At 41.4% G+C, this 19564-nt stretch overlaps 1 protein-coding gene across 2 annotated transcripts in view; it reads right to left on the reverse strand.

Annotated features, from left to right (window-relative positions):
• LOC140732411 (D-serine dehydratase) overlaps positions 1-19564 on the reverse strand; it is a 50091-nt gene that overhangs the window by 9186 nt on the left and 21341 nt on the right. For both annotated transcript variants that reach the window (XM_073055068.1, XM_073055149.1), the window contains exons 4-7: positions 19028-19208; positions 10942-11063; positions 6696-6885; positions 3769-3874 (exon numbers count right to left, since the gene is read on the reverse strand). In XM_073055068.1, coding sequence (XP_072911169.1) covers positions 3769-3874; positions 6696-6885; positions 10942-11063; positions 19028-19208 — 599 coding nt within the window. The remainder of the gene's footprint in view (positions 1-3768; positions 3875-6695; positions 6886-10941; positions 11064-19027; positions 19209-19564) is intronic.

Below are 19564 nucleotides of genomic sequence, written 5' to 3' on the forward strand. Positions count from 1 at the left end.
CTAAGTTTATATTGTGCCCCTTTTTCTGGATGCCCCTTCTAAGGAAATAGTTTTAGCTGAACACTCCATTAATCCCTCATTCATTAGATAACTCACAAGGGAACACAAATCATGGCTTACCATACCGTCCTCATGCTTTAGTGCGTTCTGGTCTGGTTATAATTTTGATAAATCTGCATTTCATCACCTTCCAAAATAAACGCTTACTCTGAAATCTGAATGCAGTACTCTTGATGTGATCTAAAAAGGGGAGTTGATACTACATCATTCATGAACGAAACTAAAGGTGGTGGGTCACACATTGTCCATGAATGTCTGGTGCTTAGACAACTCCACTGCTTCCTGCAGCTTTCAATCACATGTTGAAAATGAAATGAAATCTGAAGTCAAAGGTCACCAAAATAAAAAAAAATCTGTAATTTGCTTCTCCTATTGTATTAGAAAGAATCTTTAATAAAGAGGGAATTTCAAGAGAGAAAGCATGTCAACACTAAAGAATTCAATAAAGAGCAGTGAGAGATACATTAATCAAACTCTTTCCTCTCTTATTTTGAGGTGTGATGTGTCTTCCTGATAGAGGATATCTATTAGTGACCAAAGACTTGATCATTCTTCACACGGTCTACTTATAGATATGATAAATCAATTACCACAACTTAATCGGAAAAATTCAAGGTAATTGATAATGAAAACTGAATGCCACCTGAGACCGGTCTTCCTAGGAGAAGCCCTGGAACAAGCCAATTACTTTTTAACCAGAGGTGATTAAATTGTTGAAGAGGATGTGGGAAGTGGTACAGAAGGGTATTGAGGACAAAATATTCATCTATAGGGATTTACAGTTGTATTGGTTGAAACTGTACAATACGGGTCAGTAATAAATTGTACACTATTATTCCCAATGTAGCATCTACAGCACAAGTACAGGAATGATTGAAGAGAATAAAAATGTTTAGTGTAGCATGGTGGTCAGCATGGACTCAGTGGGCTGAAGGACCTGTTTCTATATAATATTACTCTATGACTATAACTCCACAAGGAACTGCCAAGATATTATATTACCCAGAAGTAATTATTCCATTTTACATAAAGTGTACTGCATGTCTGTATAAACTGACATGTTGAAGTTTGGACCTACTGTATTTTTATGTTATATCTCTGTGACTATGACTTCATGGGGTAATGCTGCGATATTACATCATCTAGAAGTAATTGTTCCACTTTACATGACGTGCACTGCATGTATGTATACACTGATGCATTGGCTCTACTGTATCAGGCATGACAGCTTAAAATCTTGATTCAGTTACAGACTTGCACACACTGTAAAACACAAACTTTTAGCAACAAAGATACCTTCAAATGCATACAAACTTAACATGAAAGCTTGACAAGATGCCTACATTTTCTCTCTTGAGCCAAGACTAGCTATGTCTAATCACACTACCTCCTCAACCACAATCAGCCAATTAAGAGAACAGGGAAGGGCTATCTGTTTCTAACAGCTTAGTACTGAATTTATTGAGTCAGTGTCCTATTAGATATTCCCAGATCTGCATTCAAAGAGCACGGGACCCAGTGACGAGACACAAGGGACAGTGGAAACTGGAATCTGGGGTAACAACAGTCCTGATGCAGGGCTCTGACCTGGAATGGCAACATTTCCTCCCCTTCCCCACCCACATCCCTGCCCCCCAGAAATGCTGCTCAACACATGGAATTCTTCTAGCACAGGGGTTCCCAACCTGGGATTCATGGACCCCTCAGATAATGGTAGGAGTCCATGGCTTAAAAGAGGTTGGAAACCCCTCCTCTAGCATATTGCTTGTTGCTGCAGTGAGTACTGAGAACAATATAATTAGGACAGGACCTGGACAACAGGTCAATTGGATCAGTTGACATTTTCTCTGGTTTCTAAGGATGACCATATCACCTGATTAGCAGTCAACACTGCTCCACTTACTCTCCCACCCATTTATGACGAGTGTATAGCTGGAACTTAGGCAGAGATATTGGTGTCAGTGCTAAAGCAGACTCTTGGGGAAAATAAAGTAGCAGATTATAATTACCAGTTGGAAAGTGGAGGAGGGGAAGCTGATCCGGAAGCAGGTTAGGGGATCAGAGTTTATGGTATCGCAGGTCCAGAATTTGTTCAGATGGGCATTCCTCTCTACTTGTACTCTAAGGGATGGTGTTTATCAGTTACCCTCAACCTTCCTAGCCTTATGTGACAGGAGTCTGCAACAGTGATATGATTTTTACAATCAAGTAGTTTCTCACTGCATTCTTTTCCCAATAGCACTGGCACTAAACTGGAGGATTGGCAAGAAATGGACTGTGCCATCTTAAATGTTCCCTGCTCTTTTCCCAACAATCAAGAATATTCCCTTTAAACATTCAAACCATACTGATCCAATTGTTGCTCTACACCTCACTTGGTTTTCTTTCTAGTAAGGTTGATAGAAAATCAACTTGTTTGGAACTTTAAAGGTGTAACTGATCAGACCCCTCCGGTTTCCCACCGAACAGGCTAGATTGAAACTATGCCCTCACCAACATTACTTTGTAGAAGTGTCGTTCACTCTTGCTTTAAGGTAAGAATGAAGTACTAGGTTTGTTTTTCGTGTAGCAGTAGCAACTCCACTGGTTTAAGCTATGAAGAACCTAAATTCTCTCCAAAGCCTTGTGCTTCTACCTGCAGAAAGACACAAAGATCCTGGAGGAACGCAACGGGTCAGGCAGCATCTGTGGAGGGAAGTGGATGGTCAACGTCTTGGGTCAAGACCCTTCAACTGGATTGTTCATATGAAGTCCAGATGAACGGTCTTAACCCAAAAGTCTGACTGGATTCCATCAGTGCTTTGTGTGTTGCTTCATAGAAACATTGAAAACCTACAGCACAATACAGGCCCTTCGGCCCACAAAGATGTGCCAAACATGTCCTTACCTTAGAAACTACCTAGGGTTACCCATAGCCATAGCTCCATATTATAGTGTCTGCGACCTCCTCTGTCTCTGTGCTTCTAGCTGTTTCATTGAGTTAGTCAGAAATTATGTAGGGGAAGTATTTTCACTCTGGGTTGTTTGGGCTGAAATTTTAACACATTGCTTTTATATTTTTAAATTTCACTATAGTTTGTGTCTATATAGTTGAAGCAGGTTATAAGTGTGCATTATTGTAAGAACCGGGATGTATGGAGTGTGCGTGGAGGGGTAGCACCTCTGGTGAAGGGGCTTCACGTGTCCATTCCGGGGCAACTCACTAATCTTCAATCCCTACGAGACACTCAGCTCTCACCAGCGGCTCCAAGCAGCTGTTTGCATGTGACAGTGGCCACACCCCAGTTCACTGCTTCAACAGGTGAGGGTGAGGGTAGCCGATGGCTTCATACCCCAGTGAGATAGGAACATGCCTGTCCTACCATGCGAAATTAGCTCCAGTGGATTGGGCGGATGAGATCTATGGTGAGATCCAATGGCTGGGAAGGCAATAGTGCATGGAGCGCACCCACTGCAACCAAGGAAGACCCCAGTTTGAGATGCTTGCTCATACCACTGGACCCAGACTTCTGAAGTCGAGAGAGTGGAGCTGTCCCTGTGCAATGGCTTTTCCACTTTAAAAACCCTCCCGCACAAGTTTCCCATCATTGTCAGACACGACAGACAACCACCACTGTAAGAACCTCTTTAAGATATTCTTAGCTTCACATACACAAGTCTGCACACCAGCAAACCAAGAAATTTAACATCGCACAGCAGGATACATACATGATAAGGGATGAGTGAGATGAGACTTCCAAGTGGGAACTTATCAAAATCCAGCTTTCCTGAGATTGATTCGATCTTCCCATGTTCTTGTGTCATTCCCACCAACCTGGAATGAAAAACACAAATTAAACTAAAATAGTAAAGGGTGTCAGCCCTAGTAGACAAAACTGAAGATCCAGAAATGTGGGGGTTAAGTCAATAGTTTACAGTCCACAGTATTTAGTTAAATGGGGCATTTATGAAACCACGTATGGAATATGTTGTAGAGTGGCAATCTCCCTATTTATAGGAGAATGGTACTATATTGGAAACAGTTCAGATAAGGTTTATTAGACTAGTGCCTGGAATGGGCATTGACCTATGAGGACAGGTTAGACTGGTATCCATCTGAATTTTAAAAATTGAGCAAGGACTTAAACATAAAATTTTGAGCAATCTTGACAGGGTGGATGAGGGCAGGATACTTTCTCATGTAGAATAATTTAGAACTAAAGGTCAATGTTTAAAAGTAAAGGTATGCCCATTTTAGACAATGATAAGATTCTGGACCTGAGTCCCTGGAATTCTTTTCCTCAAAGGGCAGATGAGGAAAGCCTTTGAATATTCCAAAGTGGAATTCTGTAGAATTCCTGAGAGGTAAAGGGGTGAAAGGTTACCAGAATAGACAAAAATTAAGAGTTATGGTTATGATCAGATCAGCTATGATCATTTTGAGTAGGAGAACAGGCTCAAGAGGTGGAATGACATAATCCTGTTCTTCATGTTTCAAGGTAATCCAAAGAGGGAGCAGTTGCTAGTTGAGATGGTGCAAGATTGCAAGATACAATGTTTTACAGTGCCAGAGATCACAGACTGGGGTTCGATTCCCTCCACTGTCTGTAAGAAGTTTGTACATTCTCCCTGTGATCACATGGGCTTCCTCCAGGTGCTCCGGTTTCCTCCCACATTGCAAAGGCGTATGTCCAGGATTAAGGTTAGTAAGTTCTGGGTATGCTCTGCTGGTGCCGGAAGCATGGTGACACTTATGTCCCAATCCAATGTGTTGGCTGTTGAGGCAAAACCATTCACTCTGTTTCGATATTTCAAAGTACATGTATCAAATAAAGCTAATCTTTAATCTTTAAACCCTACCCCACCCCCAGCCTGTCTCTAGTATATATTAAAGCTAAAGGGATAAAGAAAATATCTTTCTCTATCTTTGGCTCGAACCTCAATTATTTTGCACCAGAAGTGATATACTGTATTACCCGAACTGAGCAAAGACTTGGAATGAAACATTAATCCAATACTTTGTTTGCCCTCTCAGATGGCACAGAAGATCCCACAACAACAGAATGAAGAAAAGTTTGGGAATTCTTCCTTATTATGAGGAATAATTATTCCTCATAATAAGGAAGAATTCCCAAACTTTATTCCTCATTTGTATCATTATCTCATTAAAGTGCATATGACTTTATCCACAATTTGTCTGCTGTTACTGTCCTCCAATCTTTCTCATCAACAACTTTCCTGCAGGTGTTGAACTAATAATTACAGTAAAAATTATTAATAATTATATAGTAATTTTAGGTCTTTGCATTGTACTGCTGCTGCTAAACTTCAAATTTCACGTCATATGCAGCAGCGATAGTAAACTTGGTTCTGATCCAATGGGAAACTCTTCAAACCTTGGTGGCTACACTTCAGAACGAAAGACACTCTAACCTCAGTAAGAAACTACTTGATTATAAAAATCATATCACAGTCTGATTTTGAGAAGCATCTCTCAGACATTGAGGATAAAATTTACTATTGCCTTCAGTGTGCCAGGACAGCTTTTAGTCAACTATGTTTGAAGATTCAGACCCCACAACAGGGACTAAAAGGCCTGGATGTAAGCACCTCAAGGCACTGGAACGACACCAGCAATGCTGTCATGTAAACTCTTCCAAAAAAAATGGAAGGACAAGCAAACTAATGTCGGGGACTCCTCCCAGGACAGCATCCCCAGCATTGAGGCCTCAAGTAGCCACAGTTTGGCAAGTTTACTAAATGCCTGACAACAAACCCAAGAACAGGCACTCTATGTCAAGGGGGTTACGAGACAAATGAGGGAAAGATTCAAGGATGTGATCAAAGCCTCCCTGAGAAAAATGCAACATACCCAATAAACCTTATGAATTCCAAGTCCACAAACACTCAAAGTGGGCAAGGAGCATTCAGGAGTATTGAGAACATTGACTTAACACATCAGGAATACAAGGAGTGCACCACCACATAATCTAATGATCCTCCCATTCTTTCGGGAATCTCCTGTCCCCTTTAAGGTTCTCAAATTGGCCTCATCAATCACTTCAAAACTCACAGAAGCAGAATAGAAGCAAGTCATTCTTAACCTGAAGGATTGCCTAAGAAGATCAAGCCACTTCTCCATTTTCATAGTGACTGCAAAAGATGCTTCCAAGAATTTTAAGTATATGGACTGTACTGAGTCCAGTAGAAGCATTTAATTTATGTAAATAAATACCGTATGTATGCAAAACTTTCTTTTGTTGCCTGGGAAGAGTTTACTCTCCATCAAGTCTGGGAACCTATGGTCAGAGAAATTCTGATCTGTTCGGATCCAACCAACCTATCCAGAGCTATAATGTATTTAATCCAACCTTGTGAATGTGAGTAGGTAGAAAAGCCTGAATATCCTGAGTTTTGCACAGGACGTGCACTAGCAATCGTGGCCTTGCAGTTGAAATTGATTCTCTCTGCGGATAAAAAACACAAATACCACGGGCTACTTCAATCTGCTTCCTTGTGCTGATTGATGAACATCCTAGTAGATGGTGAACTTGAAGCCAATAGCTACTCACGTAGAAGTAACCCAGCCAGAATTAAAACTATTAGGGAGAACACGAAGAGGACTCAGAAAGCCAATCCTGTTCGTATTTTCTTACTTCAGTTCAGGATGCCCCTCAATGATTGCATAGCCAGTAGGCAGTTTTCCTAGACTATGCAGGCTCAATCCTGTCCAGCCACAGTCGACTAGTAGTTGGTTGCGATGAGGATAATGACCTATGACTCTTGTCAACACACGCACAGCGATATCATCCATCTGGCAGGAGCCAATCATTAGCTGCTGGACATCTGGGAGAAAATAAATTTGAAAAATGTTTGATTTTTACTAACATAATAGAAAATAGAACATAGAATGTAGAAATCTACAGCACATTACAGGCCCTTCGGCCCACAATGTTGTGCCGACCATGTAACCTACTCTAGAAACTGTCTAGAATCACCTACTGCATAGCCCTCTATTTTCCTAAGCTCCATGTACCAAAGAGTCTCTTAAAAGACCCTATTGTATCCACCTCTACCACTGTCACTGGCAGTGTATTCCACACACCCACCACTCTCTGTATGAAAAACTTATCCCTGACATCTCCTCTGTATGTCACGTAAAGATTGAGAGGTTCACCAAGCTTTCAGGTTATCCAGTGCAATGCCATACTGAAATTAACACTGTAATTCCCATCATATGTTCTCTGTCATTTAAAGCATTTTTTATTCATTCAGATAGACATTATTGCCAATGCCAATATTATTGCCAATTCCTAATGTCCTAAAGAGTCAACAGCATTGATGCATATGAGTCACCTTTACTGTTGGCAAGGCTAGTAAACAGCAGCACATTTGCTTCTCCAGGACATTTGTGCACCAAATGTTTTATATAAAAATCCAATATTATCATGGTTAATATCACTATTTTTTTAATTCCAGATTTAAATAATTACTTTAATTCTTCAGCAGCTGTGGTGGGTCTATATCAACGGTACAAAACTCCTGCTACTAGCCCAGTAACTTTACTTCATTATGCTGCTCTTCCCAGTCTGTTAACTGGGATCTCTACAGTGAGTTTTAAAAGGGACTTACTGTACAACAATGTAAGTAATATTCCTCATGCTACAACGGATTATTGCTATCAAACGAATTAACACTGGAATGATGTTCACAGGGACTTGGATAAGCTGGTGTAAAGGAGTGCCCACAGGAGCCAAATTTTTTGTTTCTGGGTTTCCTGGAGATCTCCAAGGCTAGAGTCAGGCTCTCCTGCAGGGAATTTTTAGGGAGCTGTAGTCTGAGAATGTCAATTTGGCAAAGCCAATTTTTAAATTTAAAAATATGAGCTTTATTCATAAAAATACTTACAATACAATAAACATTGCAAGGTTTTCTTCATAGTGCCACTTACGTTAGTAGTGTTAGCACTTCTTGTGTACAGAGCACCACTGCGACTCGTAGCCTCCTTGGACTTCAAGTAATTGGGAAGGCTTTACACAGGGCTTAGCTCCTCAGTGTCTAGTGGCAGAAGGTCCTTGGACTTTAGTACTTGTCCAAAGACACTGCATTGGCTGCACCAAGCTGTAGTGCAACATCTAACACATACTCCTGCAGCTTGTAAGCAGTGTTCCCTTGTAGACATCTTGTCTGGAAGGCCAATAGGTTTTGGTCAGCGTGCAAAGTGCACCTTTCAGTGCCTTGATGTTTGCCTTAGTTGGGTGCCCCTGGGAACAGACTGTAGATCAGAGAGTCCTCTGTCTATGCAGCTACTCAGAATAAACCTCGGCAAGATCCCTGCAATCTTTTCCAGCCCTTCAATGCCCAAGTCTGCCTCCTCTGCTTATGCGGGCAGAAGGATAAGTACATGAAATTTCCTCTCCTTCTGTGTGGAGTTTTGAAGACACCCTTATTGGCAATAAGAAACAAACTGTGACATCAAAGTTCAAAGTTCAAAATACATTTGTTATCAAAGTACATACATGCCACCACATACAATGCTGAGATTCATTTTCTTAAGTAGCTCAGATCAGCAGCATGTGCTTGGAATGTTACTGAGGCTAGAAAGCTGAGGGACTGTAACCTTGATCATCATGGACAATGCACTCCAGGTATGCAGGTGAGGCTGTATTTGAAGATGACAGATCTCAGTGAGGGCAAAGTGTTACAAGCTGTAGAGGAGGCTTGACCCAAAAGCAGAGCAATGGAGATGATTCAGCAATGGACAATAACTTTAATGAAAGATTACGAAAATAACAAGCTATAAGGGGACACTAAACGACAGACAGCAGATACTAAGTACCACAGGCAATAGGCTAACTGAAGATGAGAAGCAACTGATTGAGGCTGGCTGGTTCAATGGGTGGATAAGAACTGTGGATGAGAACTGGTTTAAATAGGCTGCAGGTGATGAGTTGGAAACAAGTGGCAGGAGACTCCTGCTAGTTGGGTGGAGACTGGGAGACTGACAGGACCCACTACCAACGGCCAGCACACGATGGCCCTGGATGATCTCGATTGGACAGATAGAGCTTCTCGATGACCAATGACTCCACGGTGAAACTGGACAGCACCCAAGACCTCTCTCTTGGCCATACCCTTCCCAGTCAACCAGGTATTGCACACCATGCCTATGACAATGTGAATCCATCAATTGGTGAACCGTGTACACTGGATCACCTTCCACCACCCTAGGTTCTGGAGATGCAGGCTCAGGTGGGTTGAGTGGTCCATGAACAACAAGCTTGAGGCAGGACACGTGTAAGGTAGATGTGATCTTGAGGGTTGGTGGCACGTGAAGGTAACTGACTGGATTGAGGAGATGGGTAATCATTAAGGAATCAATGAACTGGAGCAAGAGTTTGTGAAGGGGCGGGTCTTGGGTGGACAGTCCCCAAGCCGCAGTAATCTGGTTGCCATGGAGGGTGGCAGTAGGCGCGGTTGCCAGCTAGGATGGCTCTCTGTGCCATCTTCCAAGCATTCCCGCAGTGGTGAACCAGGGCCCTGGTAGACAGGACCTCCACTGTTAGCTCCTCTGTGGGGAAAATGGGGGTTGGAAGCCATGAAGCAGCTGAAAAGGTGACAGACCTGTCGCAGAGGAGGTGATACTTCTACCTTGTGGAAGGGTTAGAGATGGCGAAGCATCATAGAAGCTTCTCTACTTGCTGATTAGCTCTTTTGGAATGACCATTGGTCTGCCGATGATAGCCGGAGGACAAACTCATTGAGTTGTGGAAGAGGGAGCATAAGGCTCACAAGAAGCGGGAGATGTCCAACACAATGTCCCAAGGGAAACCATAGAGGCGAACTATATGTTGGAGAACCTGGTTCACCATCTCAGCAGCTGAAGGAATATCAGAGAGGGTATGAAGTGAACCGCCCTGGAGAAATGGTCCACTATTGTCATGATCACCAGAACCCTAAGAGAATGTTTCAGACCCATGGCGATCTGGAAACACAGGAATCAGGAGACCAGTAGGGGCCTCAGGAGCTCAGAGGACCACTGGCCGGAGGAATTAGACTGGGCATATTGAAGGCAGGCAGCATTGAACTGACGTACATTTGCGATCACAGTGGGCCACTAGAATTGGCATAGCAGAAAATCCAGAGTCCGTTGTGCCCCTGGATGACCAGAGAGGGGTGAAGAATGGGCCCACCAGAATTCCTCAGAGGGCATGGCCACCGGCATGTACAGTCGGTTGCCAAACATGTCAACCGCAGCAGACTCGTGCTGTAGGGCTTGGCAGATCTGGTTCTCAATCGGAGCAAGGATCTGCAAGGATGGAATGATGAGCGGAGAGTCATTCTCTGTTTCAGCTGGATCAACGTTAGTTTTCTTGGAGCTGGATCGATAGGACATGGTGAGGTTAAAGCTTAAAGCAGATGGGTACCTCAGACTACTGAAGTGAGAGGTTAAAAATCTTAGTGAACACTCCAGTCAGTTTATCAGCAGAGGTTTTTAGTACTCGGCCATGTACCCCATCTGCCAGATGCTTTCTGTGAGTTCACCCTCCTGAAGGATGCTCACACATTGGCCTCAGAGACTGAAATCATAGGGTCATTGGGGGCTGTGGGAGTTCATGATGTGAAGAGCTTCTCTCCATCTACACTGTAAGGCTGTGTGTGTGTGTTTGAATTTTACAAGCTTATGGAAAGGCAAGGATGCATGTCTTTGCTATGATGGACAAAGTTATGTACCCTTGCACACTATCCACCTAGCTCATATCCCTGATTCTCTGCATTGGCTCTGCATTATTTTGATACTCCACCTCCTGATATTGCATCGTAAAACTATTATCCAAATGACTTCAAGTGATCTCAACCAAATCTGGATAAGGTTCAGCAACAAAATGATGTGAATCTCACCATAGAAGATATAGTTTCCAGGGTGGAGTTCATTGAGACATCCCATGTCTGATATAGGATGACTGCAGGAAGGTGTTGATCCAATGCTACTGCGAGGACGCCTCACACCTGCCTTCTCCAACCTGCAAAGTTAACAATAGTTTAAACACATGTTCACAGGTTCCAGCAACTTATGGTAGGCAAATATTATCTTACTGGCCAATAAGACCAATAAAACATGAAAATGGATCAATTCTTTGGATGGAGATCCTTTTCAAACTCCTTCTCTGTTTCAACAGATGTGCTCTGTACTCCCAGAATGCTTTCTGTTTAGTTAAAATTTCCAGTGGTAATATTTTCACCATCACTTTGAAGTTTGGTAGATAGGAACGTCACTGGTTGATGTTCTGGTCATTCCATGGTAGGAAGGTTGTTGTTAGGCTGGAGACTGGAGGGATTGAGTAAAAGGAGAAGCTGGATAGGCTGGGATGTTTTCACTGGAGTTTAGGAAGCTGAGGGATGACTTTAAAGAGGATTATGAAATCATGACCAAAATGAGATGAGAGTGTTGAGCAAACCACATCTCCAAGATGGATTGGAGAGGAAGAGGAAGACCTCTAAGACACACCCTTTCATCCAGCCAACCCCTGAACAGACCAGACAGCAGGTCACTGCCAATGCAATAAATTGAGGAAATTATAAGGTAGATGGTCATGGGTTTGTTCTCATGGTAAAGACACCTAAAACTAGAGGACATAGATTTAAAGTGAGAGAAGAAAGATTTAAAAGTGATTTGAGGGGCATATTTTACACACACAGAGTGGTGGATATATGGAGCAAATTGCCAGAGGAACCTGTATATGTTGGTACAATTACAATGTTTAAACACTCGGACAGTTTCATGGGCAGGAAATGTTGAGAGAGATATGGGCCAAGCACAAGCAAGTGGAACTAGCTCGGACAAATCTCCTGGTCGGTATGGATGAGTTGGGCCAAAGAGCCTGTCCCCATACTGTATAAGTCTATGACTCTCATATTTAAGAATATCCACCATTCCTGCAAACAATTCTAGGACAGGCGCAGACACTGTTAAATTGTGATAAGTTTAAATTCTTAGTTTGCGCTGTTAGCTGACGTCTAGTGGAAGCCAGCTACAATTGATTTCAACATCCTCTGGGTTGGGATGGGAAAAATTATCCCTGGAACCTGTTCAAGGTCACTTGCCATCTTCTGACTAGAAAATGCATGTATTTTTTGCAGGTTTTTGAGTGGGTCTGTCAACATACATAATTGAGTGTGCAAGAATGTCTGTTTGAGCATGAGGTAAGTATGTGGAGGAAAGTGTCCATCTGTACATACTGAAGTGTAAACGTGTGCATGCTGTGGGTGAATACGTGTATTTAAATGTGAATGTGCTCGTGAATGTGAATACTTTATTGACTGCATTTGATTGCATAGGTAAATGTCCACAAACACATGTGTTGGTCTATATGTGTGTGAAGCCCTGTGTGTGTGAGCGTATATGTGAATTCCTGAGCAGAGGTGAATATTCAGTATGTGGGAGAAGAGTTAATAGTTCTGTGTATTCATGACAAAAAAATGGGAAGGATAACATCATTCTTGTTTATGGTACCCTATCTATACGAAGTAGCCAAGGTGAAATGTCAGTGTTAAGCAAATCGCTTCTCCAAGCCATTCTGGAGAGGAAGAGGACAAAGAAAACCACTAACCATTAACTATCTTGCTTAATGCAAGATGACGCTGGTGAACCACGGTGACGTTCTGCAGGCTATGTACAATACTTCTAAAAATACTTCAGTCTGCAGCATGTAATTTCCCTTTAAGCAATGTACTTTTAAATCAACTTAATGATCTACAGATTTCACGATCTTATGAAGGACTCAGCAGACTTAACTCTCAAGCAAGCAGGCCATGTTCCCTTCTTGCTGCTGCCATCAGGAAGAAGGTACAGGAGCATCAGTACTCACACACCAGGTTACTACCCCTCAACCATCAGGCTCTTAAACCAAAAGGTGTAACTTCACTCAACTTCACTTGCCCCATCATTAAAATGTTCCCACAATCTAAGGACTCACTCTCAAGGACTCTTCATCTCACATTCTCTATATTTATTGTTTGTTTATTTATTATTTCTTTCTTTTAGTATTTGCAGTTTGCTGTCTTTTGCACACTGGTTGAATGCTCACATTGATATGGCCTTTCATTGATTCTATATTGGCTATTATTCTACTAGGGATTTATTGAGTATGCCCACAAGAAAATGAATCTTAGGGTTGTATATGGTGCCATATATGTACTTGGACAATAAATTTACTTGTTTTACTCTATTTCTAAGCAGTGATGTTGCAGCCCTCTTTTATCTTCGTAGCTAACCCTCCCCCATTGCACTGAACAGACCAGACAACATCTATAAAACAGATCACGGCCAACACAGCAAATTTTTAAAAAGCATGTCTCATTCCTGTAACTAACAAAATGGAACTGTGCTATATGATTCCTAAAATAAGAGATAGCCCTGGATCTGATGGCCAACATATTGTGGACAGGGGAAATTTCGTTGGAAGTGTTTGCACAGTGACTCATTTAATGAGTAAACTAACAATGACACTAGGGTGAGAGAAAAGTTCTTGACCTTAAATGTATTTGTAGTTTCTCACACAGGATTGTGACATAGACAGCACATTCTCATTGGTGAAATGATGGATGCTTGGAGAACTTTTGTCTTTCCCTGCAGTTCCTAGTGAACACTTACAGGTCTCAGTGCCAAACTGCAATTAAATTGAACCTGGGTAACACATTGATTGCAGCATAATGCAAGCAATAGCTATTTGGTAGCTCAGTTTACATCCACCTGATTTCCCTTTCAAAAGTACTAAAGTACAAAACTAGGCAGTGTAAAAGTCTCCTATTTCACTGCTGCACAAGATAACTTTACCTATCAATTGTGTTTTTTTTTAATTTAGTGACAATGCAACCCTATGCATCTTTACAAATCCTTTGAACAGAACCTATGATGCTTCAGAACAAAGAAGAAACTTTATGGAATCTTTTTAAGGGAGGAAATGTATGTTTTTTTAAAATTCCGATTTTGGGATCATTGTGGTTATTGCTCATCACTAGTTATCCTTGAGACGATGGTGATGAGTCACATTCTTGAACTGCTGTAGTCCACAGTGTCGTTAATGGGATAGTTTCAATTCAGCAACAAAGGAGGAAGAGTGATAGATTTCCAAGTCAGTGTAGTGTACATCTTGGAGGGGGACCTGCAAGAGGTGATAGGTGAAAAGTTTAAGGGGAACACAAGGGAAAACTTCTTCATTTAGAGGGTTGCGAGAGTGTGGAACAAGCTGCCAGCACAAGGGCTGGATGTGAGCTTGATTTCAACGCTTAAGAGAAGTTTGGACAGGTACATGGATGGTAGGAGTGTGGAGGGCTATGGTCCAGGTGCAGGTCAATGGGAATAGGCAGTTTAAATGGTTCGGCACAAAGATGGGCCGAAGGGCCAGTCTCTGTGCTGTACTTTTCAGTGTTCCCCTGTGACTGCAGCCTTTGTACTTTCTTGGAGATAGAATTTATGTAAGTGCTGTTGTGAAGACCTGTGAAGTATTTTGTAGGCGCTGTACACTACAGCCACTGTGCACCAGTGGGGGAGGGAATGAATAAATGGGGGTGTCAATCAAGTGGACTAATTTGTTCTTGATGGTGTCGGGTTTCTTGATGCTTTTCAAGCTTTACTCTTCCAGGCAATTCAGGGACATCCATCATTCTTCTGACTTGCACTTTATGGATAGATTCAAAGCCTTACGGTGTGAGGAGGTGGGATATTCCTGGAGTTTTCTCCTCTCATCGGCTGCACAATTCTCCACAACATTCAGGAATAGATATGGTAGGGCATCAGAGCTTTGATCTTATCCATTAGTCTCTTACCTCTGTCTATTGCATTCTGTTTTTACTGCTTAATATCCATGTGGTCCTGTGTTGCAGCTTCATCACATTGACCGTTCCAGATATATCTCTATTGGCTTCTGCTGTCCTTATTGAAGCAGGGTTCATTGCACAAGTACAGCAACAAATTGTACTGAAGCAGAATTCAAAGATTACCTAAATCTTTTAAGCTAAGCTCTGGCCCTGAAGGATGCATGGGGTGCTGGAAAATATTACTAAAAAGATGGTTAGTGATTATATTAAATATAAATATGTTTTCTTTTCATTTTAGCTTGAGGAGATCCATAGTAATACACACAAAATGCTGATGGAACTCAGCAGGTCAGGCAGCATTAATAGAGAGGAATAAACAGTCAATGTTTCAGGCCAAGGCACTTCATCAGGACTGGAAAAGAAGGGGGAGAAATAATTGGATTGAGAAAGGAGGAGGTCGATATTCTAGTGTTAAGAGCACAGATGAAAGCAAGAAGCCTTAATAATGAAGAATAGGGCCAATGTATTTCTTTACTTTGCAGTCAAAGAGAAATTTAAGCTCATGCTGTCCAATTCAACCTAATAATAAAGGGACAGGAATGGCAGTGAATTGTTGAGGTTACAGAGTTTTTGACAAGAACTTTGGTCATTTCCGTTCTTAACCATTTGAAATATTGAATGGGTGTTGGATAAGCAGTCTGAAAGCATAAAGGTAATAATGAGATTCAACCAGATGCTGGAGAAGATATTGATAACATACGTGTCACACATCTGTCAATCTTACTTGACAGAAGGAGACCACTTGGCCAATCAGGTTCATGCTGTATCCAGCAGAGAAATCCCATCAGTCCCAATACCCTCTTCTTATTTCTCTGTCATCCTTTCTCACACCTACCTACACCAAGGGGTAATATACAGCAGCCAATTAATCTATCTTTGATATGCGATAGGAAACAAGAGCGCTCATTGGAAACACAAAGTCACGGGTTGAACACAGACAGTCCACAAGGTCAGGGTCAATCCCCAGAGCTGGGAGGTAGCAACACTGACTGCTGTGCCGGTGTGGTTGAGAAGGATTAAGAATAAGGGCTAGAAGCAAATCCACAGATAATTCCCAAGAAGGCATTGCAAAATGGGATGAGATACAATCCCTGGAACAACTGTAGGGATGTTGCATTTCTTTCAGGAAGCTTCGAGCACATCCTTGAATTTTTTTCTCTGACCACCTGATTATCTCCTCCAATTCAGAGCTTGGAACAGAGTATCTATTTCAGCAGTCTCTTGTTGGGTATGCCAGCAGAATGTATTGAGGGCCTGAGTGTTGGCAGTGTTATTCTGTGAGATCATGCTGACCCTCTTATCCATCTAGAGAATTTGATGCATTTTGCAGAGGCAACATTGGAACTGCTGCCTGATAGACCACAGGTTTTGGAGCACATCAGGGTATTAATCATCAGATATAAAAAACACAACAGTACAACTGCAGATGCTGTGGATCAAAGAATACATACACAACGCTGGAAGAACTCAGCAGGTCAGGCAGCATCCGTGAGAAAAGAGTAGCCAATTATAGCTACTGATAACCTCTTGGATAAACAGATGCATTCTTCTTTGCTTTTCTTCCTCCAAGATCGCCAAAACGCAAGGCAAATTATTAGATAAAGCAAATACTCATACTGATGAAGGGTCTCAGCCCGAAATGTTGGCTACTCTTTTCTCACGGATGCTGCCTGACATGCTGAGTTCTTCCAGCGTTGTGTACGTAATCATCAGATATATTTTGCTTCCATCAGCTAATGTCCTTGCTGGTTTATTGAAGACAGTGAATTTCATCATCAACTCTACCTAAAAGGTTCAAAGTTCAAATTAATTTTATTAGCAAAGTGCATATATGTCACCATATGCTACCTTGAGGTTGATTTTCTTGCTGGAATTCAGAGTAAAACAAAGAAATACAATAGAATACTCAAAGGCTGACAAATAACCATTGTGGTGGCTCCCAAACTTTGGGGAGTGGTTCATGAATCTTTATTGATGGAGGACAGTATGGTGTAGTAGAGGAAGGTCGGTTTGTAACGTTGATCATGCGGATATTGAGCATAAGGCTTTTCCTCTCGTGTGCTCTGACGAATGAATCAACAATGTCTTGGAGTTCAGGCTTTTGTATGATTGAAGTAATTAAGTATCCTAAATGTTGTTTATTTCACATGTTAGCAAGTTTTAGAAGGTTTTGAGGCAATATTTGGAAACATGTATGTTTTATCCGCAGCCCTGGAAAAAAATTATGATTAATGTTCTGGAAACAAATTGTCAGGAACCTCATTTTAAAGTGAGAAATACAGGAAATTAAGTGAATGGAAAACGTGTATCTAGAAAATGGTGAATGTATATCAATGCTGGACATATTCATTAAATGTATTTTTAGGATTAACAGTAGGAAATAGTTTTTTTATGTAGAGTAACAGAGATAAGATTGGGTTGTCCAATTGTACTGGAGGCAAGAGTCCATCTAAGGGACATAATACAACGGGAATGGGAATGAGAAGAATTTCTCTGTAAAACTGAATTATGTCCTCTCACAACCAAAATTATTTCATGATCTTGTGATTTAAGATGATCTAAAATAGTCTTGCTGGCCTGTGCTCCTTATTAAGGTGTTCTTTACAAAGGCATATTTTCTGATTTCCCCTGATCATCTGCTGGCAATACAGAATTTATAAAATTTCAAACAATGACAGCTAATAGCAGTGTTGAGTCATGACTGTGCCTCCTGCTTGAAGCCTGTAGTAACTGAACTTTCAACATCAAAAGCAGAATAATTAAAGGTTGTAGTATCTGCATGCGATTATAAAAAGATTACACGTGAGAGCCCTGAAGGCAGGGGTGGGAGAAGGGGCAAAAGGAAAGTGTCACAAAGACCCGTTAAACACTTGACAATTCATGTTATGGAAGCAGCCATTATCTACCAGGGCTGCTACAAGCCGTTTTTACTAGTCTTCAACATCCCTTAATAACTTTTCCGCTCCCCCACCTCCCTACTGTTTGATAGGGTTGGGTTCAAAGGATGTGTTATTACTAGAAGCTTTTCTTAAAATGTCTCAAATGTCTCCATGGCACAAAGCTGGAGCTCTATCCTTCAGGCTGGGTCAGTGAAGGGAGACATTAACTAAATTACATCGAAAGAGTTCCCACAGAAGAAAAGCCTTTAGCTCTTTATATCCCCTTACCTTCAATTTCAACTCTTATCCTAATAGCAAAGTTCAAAAATCTGTGTTTGTGGACATTGAACAAGAACAAAACAAGAATTCAAGTTGTTATTATTTATGGTGTCAAATAGCCCTCCAGGCATCCATTGTCTCGATTTCCACACTAAAGAATGACCACTTAAACGAGGAGTTAAAAACCTGCCAGTGCCATGTGATGGCCCTAATTCACACAGTTCTAAAAGGAGTATAAAAAGCTATCAATGCAAGACCATCTGAAGCACCAAGAGGAGATCTATGACCAACATCCTTGAAAATCTGTCCTAATTTTGCATATTTCTGATTTTATAGTTTGTCCTGCTCAAACTTCCTTGGAGATTTGGAAATGACTTCTGTCACAATGGTAGATAGAGTCTTTTATCAGTACGTCAAGACTAAGATTACGGCACAAGGCCTTTAACTGGCTCTGAACCTAATCCTTTGTGTGTGACATTGATAAAGATACTATCAAATTTCAGAATGCCCCAAAACACATTTCATCCAATGATGTACTACTGAAATGCAGTCACTGTTGGAAAGTAGCAAATATAGTGTTTCTTTTGTGCAATGTGATGATGAGGAAATTATTATTGTTGTAGTTTATTGATAGATCAATATTCACTAGCACCCCAGGTTAATACTCCCATCTTCTTCAAAATGGTGTCAAAGGATTATGTTAGTTCAGGGAGGGGGCTACCATTTCATACAACAATTCAGCATCCCCTCATTATATCACAAGTGCATTAGCCTAAATATCATGCTTGTCTCTGCAGTAACATTAAACCCATAATCATTTGACTAGGAGAGAGTGCAGCCAATTAGCTACTGATAACCTCTTGGATAAACAGATGCATTCTCCTTTGCTTTTCTTCCTCCAAGATCGCCAAAACGCAAGGCAAATTATTAGATAAAGCAAATATTCATACTTCTCCACAAACTTCAAAGTGGCACTCGTGGTTTCCTGTGCCACAGCCTGGATCTCCTCAACTCCAGTCGCTTCATAAGAATTCCCACAATGTGCGTACACACCAGTCAGCTCCATCCCCTCGCTGTCTGCTATGAACTTCGCCAGTACCAGTGCCTTTGAGTCCTCAGGTTGCACTCCGGCTGGACAGGAAGAAAAACATTAAGAACATAAGGAATAGAAGCAGGAGTAGGCTATTGTCATGTGACTTTGTAAATATACAGTATTATTGATTTAAACATAAGTACAGATATCAATAAAATAATGGGATTACACTGTAAAGGCCTGAGCCATTTCAGAAGGCATATTGTTTTACCTCTTCTGTGGTTGCTTTCTACACTGGAGAGGGTGCAGGAGAGATTTATGAGATTATGGGCAGGGTAGGCCACTTCAAATTTGAAAGTATATTTATTATCAAAGTATGTGTGCATCATACAACCTCGAGATTCGTCCCCTTACAGGCAGCAACAAAACAAGAAACCCAAAATAACCCATTTAA

This window comes from Hemitrygon akajei, chromosome 1 (genome assembly GCF_048418815.1).
Source record: "Hemitrygon akajei chromosome 1, sHemAka1.3, whole genome shotgun sequence".
Classification (NCBI taxonomy): domain Eukaryota; kingdom Metazoa; phylum Chordata; class Chondrichthyes; order Myliobatiformes; family Dasyatidae; genus Hemitrygon; species Hemitrygon akajei.